The sequence below is a fragment of the Prorops nasuta genome, unplaced genomic scaffold (assembly GCF_024137725.1).
Source record: "Prorops nasuta isolate Cenicafe-Biocafe unplaced genomic scaffold, Cenicafe_Pnas_1.2 PNAS00003, whole genome shotgun sequence".
NCBI classification, from domain to species: domain Eukaryota; kingdom Metazoa; phylum Arthropoda; class Insecta; order Hymenoptera; family Bethylidae; genus Prorops; species Prorops nasuta.
Window position 1 is genome coordinate 6,808,065 of NW_027116800.1, and position 12,241 is coordinate 6,820,305.

A 12,241-nucleotide genomic window follows, 5' to 3' on the forward strand; every position below is an offset into this window, starting at 1 on the left:
CACTACTCCCACTTGCTCCCACTCACTATTTATCGCAAGCTACGCACGTCACTCTACGCGCCGTGTAATTCTTAACCTCAAAGTTACGACGCGTAGTTTGTTTGACCAGCTTTACATTCCCCGCAAGTTGTATTAGGGCTGTGGCTGCAAGAAGAACACGACGTAGATTAAATTAACTGACTAGTATTTTGTGAAGAATTAAAACATAATTGGAGCAATGGTTAAATTTAAAAGTCCATTTCCACATTATATCCCGAGATTAAAAAAATATTACATTGCCAGAATAACTGTGAGATAAATCAATGGAAGATTATTTTTTAAAGAGAAAGAACTGGCAAATGGGAAGTGCTTACAACGAATGTATATATATATATTAGGGTGGTCGTTAACAAAAAAAATTTTTTGACGGATCCCCAAAAACCACTAGTATTTGATGAGAAACTACAGTGGTTGAAACCTGTGGCCTGATAAATGATGGAAACACGTGCCTCAATGCGATCAAATATAATTTTCGAAGAATTTTACAGTTTTTCGCAGATAACTCATTAAAAATTCGATTCTATGAAAAGATGCATATAACCTTTTCTCTGAAGAATTAAATTCTACATAATAAAGATTCTATACATTTTTCTTCTAGAATGCATACTAATCGAGATATTGCTGAAAAATCGATCCTCTTTTTCGTTTATACACATTATATTGACATATGCTCATATGAGTATAGTTATTCTAATTTCGCTGTAGTTACACATTTTATTTCTCTTAATTTAATAAAATATGTTAATTGTACGGTAAACTAAAAATAATTATTCATATAAACATATCAATATAATGTGTATAAACGAAAAAAAGGATTGATTTTTCAAGAATATCTCGATTAGTATGCATTCTAGAAGAAAAATGTATAGAATCTTTATTATGTAAAATTTAATTCTTCAGAGAAAAGGTTATATGCATCTTTTCATAGAATCGAATGTTTAATGAGTTATCTGCGAAAAACTGTAAAATTCTTCGAAAATTATATTTGATCGCATTGAGGCACGTGTTTCTATCATTTGTCAGGCCACAGGTTTCAACCACTGTAGTTTCTCATCAAATACTAGTGTTTTTTAAGGATCCGCAAAAAATTTTTTTTAATGACCACCCTAATATATATATATCTGTTTAAGGTGTAATGAAATGTTAAAACTAGTTTTCCTGGTAGAAGATAAACAACCTTTGTTGCCAAAACATTGCAAATACACTTGAACAATGAATTAGCATATTTGGTTATGGAAGATATGGATTTTGGAGTAGACTTTGAATAAAGTTTGCACATGATTGTGCAAATACCTTATTTACTTTTAATTTCCATTAAAATCTATATTCTCTTATATATAATTGATTCCTTTTCATTTCAGCTAACTTCGTTCTAACTTTAAGATAAATATACCGAGCATTTTTCCGAGGGCCAGCGGCCAGACAAGAAAGACGCCTGGTTTAGGTTTAGGCCGAGTCCTACCAAAGCATAATTAATTAAAGTGATATAGTATCCGTTACGTGAACTATACTACTTTAAGTAGTTACTGGTTGTTAGTGATAGAGTTCATGTTACGTGTACTATATTAATTTAATTAATTAAACTTTGGTAGGACTCGGCCCTAAAATCAAATCATATGGGCCTAGAATTGGCTACTTTTTAGCTTTTTCAAATTTCGCTATTGGTAACACCGTCGATATATATAATTTGACAACCCTGTGCGAGGTTGGTAGCATTGATTCAAAAGGTGAGGACGAGATTCATCGGTTTTTGGCGCGAGGGCACTACGATAGGCTATACAGCGAAATTCATCACTCATCGCGCAAAATCCTACCACACCTAACCATGCTTTAACCATGCAAAAAACAGTAAATATCAATTAATTTATCAGTTCTATTCAACCTTAACTTTCAACTTTTTATTGTAACTATATACTAATTTTTATGATATAAATTCATAAAAGTGATCGAAATCATAATAAACTCCAGAAAATATAGTTAAAACACCAAACTGTCTTCGTTTACAAATTTAAGACATTTTTCTAGTTCAAGCCCTTTTTCCATGTTAAAAGGTGAATTACTTTCACTATCCGAATCATTACCGATCCGAGATTAGTTAAGTGAAAGCATACTGCCCGAAACGGAGTTCATAATTTGTCCAATTTCTAGTAAGATCTACAGTAACGTCACTTCACACTTGTAAGTTTGTCACTAGATACTACATACATACATACTATGTATGTATAAAGCAGAAGAATAACCTGCGCAGAGCCAATTGGAAGCAGCAACTATAACTAACGGGAGACTTCACTCTCCTGCCAAATTGGGATTGGGTGGGACATTGGAAGAGCACTTCAGGGCAGAGCTGTTCAGAACACTTACAAAGTAAGAAATCGGAGCTCTGACGCTTATAATGTGATTGTGTGTGTCATATACCAGATACCTGTACGGCTGTATAACATCACTTATAGCTAAGCATTTTACTTTTTACTTTAAAGCGTTATTATGGATTCTTTCTTAGATATGGAAACAAAGTGGTTTTAGCGTTAATTGAGTATATCAGGCTCTTTCGATTTGATCTCGAGTGCGATATTTGTGTGAACAAAAGAAGTGATTAGGAATAAACATTATATATCTACATAAAGCCCCTGTTGGCTCAAACCTCCTCCGCTATGTCAGAAGGTGAGGTCATAGCTACGCAGAAGAAGCAGCAGCCATTTCAGCAGCAGACCGGAGTTGCAACAGCAGGTTCAATGGCAAACATGGCATGGCCGTATACATCACCCAATACCATGCAAATGTATCCTCAGTATGCTGGGTAAGCATACAAATCTCGCTAAAATACACCTCGGATTTTCTTATTTCCACCATTTTTCCTCTTCCACTCTTGACCTACTTTAAAAATAACGAATACCAGCGAATATAAAATATTACTCGTTCTGTTGACTTCGTATGGTGATTATTGCTTTTAACCTACTACGTCGCTCATAAGAATCACAAAAAGAAACAAATAAATCAGTATCCACAATTTCTTAACCAGAACCATTTGACAGATAGTCTCACAGCAATGTCGTAGAATATCTATTCAACCATCCTGCATTTTCTTACTTAAATGACTGTCTTTCTTACGAGGCTTCAAGTGAAATTATAAATATGCTAACTATTTTCTCCCAATTTCAATATTAAAGCTTACTTTGTTAGTCTGACAACAGTTAATAAATCTTCGCTCATTTTTATTTACAATGATATAATGGAGGAGCTATAAAAAATAAAATTTTCAAAAATTACAGTATTGGCTCAAAACAAATTAAAAGTAAGCTAACTGAAGGGGTAATCGAATGATCGAAAAATAGATTTCTTCAGCAATATCCGGCTCCGTTTTTGTTAATATTATTTTAAAAGATCCTATTAATAATATTGGAAAGAGAAAATTTTCTGTCACACAAAAAATCAATTTATGGTCACTTTCCTTATAATATTGGTGCCTGATAATGCAATTAAATACAGTGCAATGAGAAAATAATATATAGCAGTTTTGATAGTGAATAACAAAGCTAAACAGGTTGGACCACTCTAAAATGCTACATAACATTTTTTGCTTATAAAATATATTAACATTTAAAGAATAATATGGCAAAATTTTATAAACGGATATAATCGCTAAATACTCCAATTAAAGATTCTGTTGTCGTTTCTTGGTACAATTCAATAAAGTTGCTGACAACTTTACATGCATTTTTCCAAAACAACATCGTCTCAACTCAACCAAAACACAATTCAAACAAATCTTGACTGATTAGTTTCAAATTTTAACTCCATATTCAAAACTGCTTTCTTTATAGAAGTGCGTAGAAATATCCCGGTACATTGCATATTTCTTAACTTATAAACAATTATTTTGCAATATTCCATGGCATGCTAGACATTTTTTTTCAAATTTGCATGATATTTGCAAGAATCAGCACATAAAAAGTCCCCATCCTGCGTACATCTATAGCTATTCTTAAACTAATCAAAGAAACTTATTATTTTCTCGTTTTAACTTAAAAATCGTATAAGTAACCTTGGCGATCATTAGGTACTCCAAAAAAAGACGTTAATGGGGAAATGCTGTCTAGTCGCCATTTTATTATTTATCGATATGCAAAATTATTTTTCTAGTTTATTAATTGTAAAAAAAGACCTTACACATTGAAAAGTCGATCTATTTCACGATTCTCATGAAAATAAAATATGTCTATTTTATATACGTCTAGAGTGGCTAAAACCCTTAGATCAAATGATAATTTAACAAAATTTTCCCACCAAAAAAATAACCATTTAGATGAAACTCCACAATCAGCGATTCAACTGAATAATTACCCTTTTTTATTTTTTAAATACTCTCAACAATAAAAAAGAATCCAGAAATCTACGAGGCAAAATAACGACTTTTAGCAAATAAAAATACTCATTAATAACAGAAGAAAAGACTAGAAAAACAGATCTTTGAAATTAAACGTTGTTGCAGATACTGTAACAAAGGCATTTTTAATATGTTTGAAAACCAGTCAGGTAGTAATAATAATTTAACCTTGAGTGGAATTTTAAAGAAAATATGAAAACCACCTTGATTTTCTCAACAAAACATTCTGTATATTTCTCATATTCTGGCAGTTGATCTCTAGAAAATCAAAGTAGTACAAACAGATACTAACGATTGAGAAACAGCACCCACTTCCAGATTGAAAAAGTCTCAAATATGAAAAAGTTGTTCTCTCTGAACAATTTTAAAAAGTACAAGCAAATCCTTTGAAACAAAACAAAAATCAAAATAGTGCAAATTAGTACAACACTGTTGTTTCAAAATATGTTAAAAAAATTCAAATTATTAATGTAGGGTATAAATATTTTTTACATTTTAAGAAACAAATAAGAATAAAAATAATTTAAGTGGATAGAAATGAAACTACTAATTAGCAGCCTCTTAATGGTCAATGACAAAGATTTAGTAAAGCTCAAAGGCACAGATGTTTGAGGATGGCAGTTAAGGGTTTAAGAGTGCTAGTTTTATGTAACTCTGACAATTTACCACTTTTTACATCAACTTATAAGTGGTTTTAACATTGCCTGATAATCTAAAATAGCCAAAATCGTAAATTAAAAAAAAAGAATCCTGACTCAAATATAAAAGGCATATGAAGCAATATAAAGATAAAAAATCTACAAAATCAGAATAATATTAAAATAGTTAGAACTATTGCTTGAAAATGATCACATATTATTATTTAAATTCCATAAATGAATAGATTCTGATATAAAAATAAAGAATATTTATATACAAAAACATAGTAATGTATTAGATTTTAAAGATATTGTACAATTGGGTTCAGAAAATGTTTCTGAAACAGATGTATCCACCATTTTCTTAATATTATTTATTCACTGGGCTTCAAATAAAAGTAACATAGAACTTTTGCATAGCAATACTGAAATAAGAACAAATGAATATGAACATATATTTGAAATCTTCATGTTATTTTTTAAACACTTATAATGCTACGTGAAAATCGTAAAATGGTCAGGCAGATAGTTTTTGTATTATTCAATAATTGAAATAGATCAACTTCACATACCTATACACTTACATAAGACTTCTTTGTAATTTTAATGTACAATATCTTTGAAACAAGTTACCTAAATGTGATTTTATATTTTACCATTCTCTTTTTCTTATATCAAGATCTACTTATTTATGAAGTTTAAACAATATCTGTTTGTCTTAATATTACATTCTTAATTAAGTCAGTACTAATATAATCCTAGCTACCATAAGAATGATTTTATAATAAAAGTGTAATCATTAGCACCAACAGCAATGTTATTCCACTGTTAGTAAATTCTCTTTCCAATTTTGATAATAATAAACTAGGTACAGATGTTTATTCTGATTCCTAATATTCTAATGATAACAAAAGATTCTTTAAATTATCATTTGTGAAAAATTACTATGCAAAAGTGAACTAAACAGTGCAAAATCATCAAATTTGATAATATAATAATAATAGTTAAAAAGCAACTAATAACATGTACAGATATATATTGATAGTGCTGTTTAGTTCAGTTATTAAAGACTTACTGTTAAATGGAGACCTTCAGTATATTTGAATCTATCAAACTCTTTTAAATAATAAATTCAATAATATATTAATTATTACTTTGAAACGAAAAACAGAGCATTTACTAAAAATATATCTGATAATATAGTATAATTTATAAGCAACCAATCTATTATTTTTTACTAAAATCATATTGTTGCTTATAAATATTTTATAAATAGGTCCATCTAAATTAATAATCTTATCATAGTAAATCTCAAAAATTTAGCTAACTTAATATCATTCAACTATTACAAAAATAATACATACTTTTTCCATTATCTTAGATATATACTTTGATCTCATATAACTTATAAATAATGTGTTGAAATTTACCTTTGCTTCTAAAGTACTATTTTTGAAATTTAATATACACTATCATTTATACAATTTCTATAGTTTTAAATACTTCAACTTCGTCAGACCTATATTTTACCTGGAACATATTTGAAAAATTTATTACTGAATCAAACTACCCTACCATTAAAATAATTTTTACTAATGATTCCAAGTTTTCCAACTTGAGTTGATTTTGTTGTGCTATTTATGTGAACTATATTCACTTTATTAATAAAAATAGAGTATTATGGCTATTTAGTTTAAATTACCTTCAGAATGCTGGAGAATTCCTAACCCCATATTGCACTTGCTGTAATGAATAATGAATTATTCAGGGTTTTAAGCTTGATATGGACAGAATACTGTGCAGACGAACAAAACGACAATAAACTGCCGCTCCGTGTATTTGAAAACAAACTAATGAAGCAAGATGCCGGAGATAAGAATATGTAACACAATGTAATTGTTAAGTTTAGTGCTTCAGTACTATAAAATACAATTCTATGCTCCGCCTTTAGAGAAAACCCCTGTATAAGCTACTGTAAACTCATTTGTAAACATCTCAAGTGTAAACTAAACCGTAAACGCATTAACAACAATTACAAAAGATGGCGTTAGATAGCGCTGGTAGTATATTGTATTTGTAGTATATACACTACTACACATTCTTAGTTTATTATCGTTTTGCTGGTTTTATGGTGTATAATATAGGATTGTTCTTAATTTAATTCTAAAAGATACTTAATTTGAAACGTTATACGTACATAATACAGACACAATAGTGCTATAAGTTTAGTAACATCATGGACATAGTTGTTGCAACTGCACTAGACAGAAACATCCTGAAGAAGCTGTAAGTTTCTTAAAAACCTGAATACATTGATATTTTTACTGTATTTTAAAATCAATCACACTGAATATTTTACTAAGCGCAGAGCATCGTGGTTGTATTCTCCGAAGGATCAACAGATAGTTAATTTCCCTCCCTAATGGAGACTGTTTTTTAACAAAAGTGATTTATGCCTTTCTCGACCGACGATAATCCGATAGCTGAAAGGAAAGAGGTTAGAAGGTTCGGTTCGAATTCCAAATCCTCGAAGCTTTGCTTCAAAGCGAATTGATATGATTGGTCATTAAAATTCAACGCTTTTGTAAACTGACCAATCACATTAATTGATTGACGCCAAGTAAATGCGAGAACGCATACAATTTCCAATGGCAAACTTGTATAGTTAAAGCTATTACATTCATGAATAGCAGTTGATAACTAATAAGAAAGAAGAAAAATATACATAGCTCATAGTTTCGCTCTTTGCTCGATTATAACTAAAAACGGTTAATTAATTACAATTAGTTGTGAAAATTAGTTTAATGTCATATTGTAATAATATGATTTTTTCTTACAGACAAATGTATAATTCTGGGTACAACCAACAAGGACAAATGTTTTATTATCCCAATCCAATGGTAAGCTATGGACAGCAGTTTAATCCACAGCAGATGCAGCAACACCAACAGTATCAACAACAGCAACAACAGCAACACCAGCAACAACATCAACAGCAGCAGCATCAGCAGCAGCAACAGCAACAACAATCACAAACACAAAACCAATTGGGAAGTAAACAAGTTAACCAGCAGGTGCACCAACAGCCTCCAGTACCTGGAACTCCAATGCCTTTGGACGATGACTCTGATCTTCCTCCTCTTCCCCCTGGTCCTCCACCAGGACCTGTACAGTCAAACCAACAGCATAACAACCAGCAGCATAACAATCAGCAGCATAACAATCAGCAGCATAACAACCAGCAGCATAACAACCAGCAGCAAGCTTCTATACATCATCCTCCTTTCATGTATAATTCATTCCCTTATAATAATAGTTGGAGTGGAATGCAAACTGATACATCTCGTGAGTTAACAAAATTTATTCTTATTCTAATTTCATATTGAGGATCCTTGGAGAAAAATAGAATAGTTACATTACTATGAAAACATGTAATATCTTTGTTTATCAATTAATTGTTAAAGTATATCATAAAAATAGGGTAATTTTAAGTAAAGCTGAATAATCATATGTTTCTTATTCATTATTTTTTAAACTCGTTTAGCTTTTATGATAAATTTTAACAAATTATCTAATATTAGTCACGAATATATGTTTTTGTAAGGATGGATTTATTCAGTGCCCTTCCAAAGCTCCTCAATTGATCTAACTACTTATCTAAGTGTAATATCAATTTTTTTTTCTATTTTTCAGAATTCAATGGCCAATTTCGCTTTAATTTTCCAAATAAAAAAACAGGTTTAGGCTTTACCCCATCTAGTAACTGCGGGGGGGCAAAAAAAAAGCGTAAAAGGAACAAGAATCTTGGTATTGCAGCACAGTATAATAGCACCTTTCAGAGCAATAATGCAACCACTCACTTTACCACTGGCTCCCACTTGAAAACTGAGTTACCACCATTACCTCCAGCTCAAAGTGAACCAGTAGCTCCTCCACTTCCCACAGAAAGCCTATCCGATATTCCCTCTCCAGCACCACCAGTAGTCACACCTCCTACCATCAGTAAACCATCAGTAAACTCCAGTCCAATGGCAAATAGCAATCCAGTGGGAGATTGGCCCGAAAGTTTGAAAAATTATGTAAATAGATGTTATGAGAAGTGTAAAACAGCAGTGGATAAAGATCAAGTAGAGATTATTTTGAAAGGGAAGATAACGCGCGCTGCGAACGATGGGTCACTATGGGTTAAAGACTGGGATAAGGAGCCTTTACCTAGCATTCATAGTGAACGAATGACCATGACCATAAAAGCGCAAAATTCTCCTCTGAAGATAAGTAATCCTTTGGCTGCTTCTGCTAACAATCAGGGAAACCTGCGCAAGCCTGGCCTCTCAACTTCTTTAGGGGCAAGGCTTGGTGCTCGTCTCTCTGTTGCGCACAGGCGATCCCGAAGCAGAAGTCGATCAAGATCAAAATCGAGGTCAAGATCAAGGTCAAGGTCGAGGTCACGATCAAGATCCAAGTCAAGGTCACGTTCACACACGCGAAGTCCACCTACTAGAAAGTATAGGCGTAGCGCTTCCTCGTCTTCAAATAATTCTGATCGAGACTATGATTACAAAAAGAGCAAAAAGTCCTCCCGTAATAGCAAAAACCATGCCAACAAGAAAGCTAAAAAGGCTAAGACTAAGTCTCACTTTTATTCGGAGTTTGGTTTAGCTAATTCTGAGGAATTAGGCTCCAAGGAGAAACTTCAGCAACGTGCGGCTCGATTTAATGATAGTATTTCTAGGAATAGCTTCAATGGTAACAACAGGGATGACTCCACCGTTGAATTCGACTTCACAGGACTTCACATCATCGGTACCTGCAAAGATCTTGAGAAGCCTTACTTGAGGTTAACTTCTGTAAGTTGACTAGTTATAATAGCTATAATTGAATTCTTCATTAAAAATCCAATTGGTGATTGATCTTTTTGAAAATTCCAGGCTCCAGCTGCATGTGCTGTTCGACCGGTAAGTGTTCTTCAGAATTCTTTGGCTCACGTGAAAAAACGCTGGGTGGTTGACCAGGACTATCGATACGCCTGCGATCAGTTAAAATCCATCCGGCAAGATTTAACCGTTCAGGGTATCCGAGATGCCTTCACAGTTCACGTTTACGAGACTCACGCTCGCGTAGCATTAGAACGTGGCGACCATGAAGAGTTCAATCAATGTCAAACGCAGCTTAGAATGCTGTATCAAGACGTTGGTGGAGAGAATCGATGTGAATTCATAGCTTACCGTATATTGTATTATATCTTCACGAAGAATACTCAAGGTAGTTAATAATTTTATTTTTCCGATTACATTCTTTCTGTTATTTTGCCATTTTCTCTACTACAGATCTTATTAAGATCATTTCATGCTAATTTTTTATATTTTTACAGATTTAACTACAATCATGGCGGCCTTAACGGAAAGAGACAAGAAGGACGAGTGCATAAAACACGCTCTAAAAGTTCGTTCAGCTTGGTGGCTGGGCAATTTTCATGCTTTTTTCAAATTATATAGCGCAGCTCCTAGAATGGCCGCTTTCCTCATGGATTGGTTTGTTGCTAGAGAACGCAAAAACGCCCTCAAGCATATGATTAAATCGTACGTAATTCTTTTCATTTTTAATAATTAACAATTTTTCCAGAATTTTGTAAACAATTCCTTACATGGTCAAAATTTGCAAAAAGAAAGTCTATTTGATATAATTATAGTTAATAAGAAATCATATATCACTATAAGTATTTATCATTGAAAAGCCATTTTTAAAATATTTAATATAAATTCACTTTCAGATTAGAATACATACTGAGCATGAATTTCCGGTGCCTTTGGAAAACAAAGGGGAAAGACGTGTTATAAAAGTTGATAGATTTCTGTTTCAGCTGGCTGAATATATCTTCGTTGAATATAATAATTTATATTTACTTGCTTTTTTGTTTTTTTTTTTACTCAAAATTTCAAATCATGCATTAATATGATTATCTAACATTTGTTTTCTTCTGCTGTTTAGCTATCGACAAAATTTGGCGGTTGATTTCATCGTAGCAGAATTGGCCTTTGAATCATTGGACAAGTTTTATGAATTTGTCAATGAATTTGGGTTGGTTTATGCTGATCCCGAACAACATCTAATCGACTGTAAAACAAGCACTGGTTCTCTAGGTGGTTGGTAAAGAGGCGATTTCTTTTCCTCTCCATGAGGACCGATAATCCAAAAAGGCATAGAGAGTACATCTAGTGCCACATTATTCTTATAAGATATATGCATATGTTTCCGAGCAAAGAAATATGCATATGTGACCAGATACACATGTATGCATATTCATATGCATATATATTCCAACCTGGTGAATGTTTTTTAAAATCAAAAAACCAGGCTGGTTCTTTTCACGATCATTCAATCCTCATCTTCTGAGTAACCGCACCGTCCAGTACTAAATACAATCTTCGGAGACACAGCACATTGTAATATATGTATATACGACACCGTACAGGTTGTATACTTGGACTACACCTCTTATCAAATTCTTCTTCGACTCCACGAATAAATCATCATTGACGTTCGTCAATTTTTCGCTCGGTATGAAACCGACTATTAAATTGGGATGGATTATCTTCAAAGCAAATTTCGTTGTCCAAGCTTTTCTGGATGGAATGATTTTGTATTGTTAGGGGGAGTTTGCAGAATCAGGTACTCGTTGGGTCCATTACACGTTCCGTAGTTATCTCTAATGATATGGGATGATACGAATGTGATTTACTCAAAGAACCTTCAATGAAATTGAACGTGAGAAGCTTAAACGATTTGTAAAGAAGAGAGATCTGTCAAAGTGAAGAATTTTACGTGACGGGACAATGAAGCAGCAGAAAATATTAGAAGAGGAACATTTTTTTAAAGGTCTTTATAAAGCATCGGGAAGAGTGGAAAGGTCATTGGCTGATGGAGGAAAGGGAAGCAAACTAAAGGATTATTGGAAGAGAAGATGTTAAACGCCTGATAGATGCATGCTGATAAGAAAAGAAGAAAAACATATAACACGCTACTGTTGGACGTGCTTTTATAATGGATATGAATGGAGTTACATAGGTCTTATGGATGATGATGTTTTAGCAAAAAATAAGTACCTGGATTAAGAAGTTTCGTTCCTGTTAGGTATCATTGTTGAAGGAGCTCGGCAACTGATAGGTGTTCTGACTGAAGA

General features: G+C 32.7%; 1 protein-coding gene and 1 long non-coding RNA gene across 2 annotated transcripts; one reads left to right on the forward strand and one right to left on the reverse strand.

Moving 5' to 3' along the window:
* The first annotated feature begins 2,367 nt into the window (after window positions 1-2,367).
* LOC136786252 (leukocyte receptor cluster member 8 homolog) lies at window positions 2,368-12,211 on the forward strand. Its single transcript, XM_066747878.1, has 6 exons — window positions 2,368-2,836; window positions 7,901-8,406; window positions 8,755-9,908; window positions 9,990-10,323; window positions 10,433-10,640; window positions 11,050-12,211. The coding sequence occupies exons 1-6, from the start codon at window positions 2,691-2,693 to the stop codon at window positions 11,210-11,212; spliced, it is 2,511 nt and encodes an 836-aa protein (XP_066603975.1). The 5' UTR covers window positions 2,368-2,690; the 3' UTR covers window positions 11,213-12,211.
* Window positions 6,419-7,552, reverse strand: LOC136786256 (uncharacterized). The gene is made up of 3 exons (XR_010824772.1): window positions 7,259-7,552; window positions 6,764-6,804; window positions 6,419-6,591 (listed from the first exon to the last, which is right to left on the reverse strand). It is a non-coding gene; the product is annotated as an uncharacterized lncRNA (long non-coding RNA).
* Window positions 12,212-12,241: the final 30 nt, after the last annotated feature.

Coding starts and splice junctions, on each gene's coding strand:
- LOC136786252 (XM_066747878.1), top strand. CDS start 2,691: ATGTCAGAAGGTGAGGTCATAGCTACGCAGAAGAAGCAGCAGCCATTT. Junction 10,324..10,432: donor CTTCACGAAGAATACTCAAG/GTAGTTAATAAT, acceptor ATATTTTTACAG/ATTTAACTACAATCATGGCG. Junction 10,641..11,049: donor CTCAAGCATATGATTAAATC/GTACGTAATTCT, acceptor TCTGCTGTTTAG/CTATCGACAAAATTTGGCGG.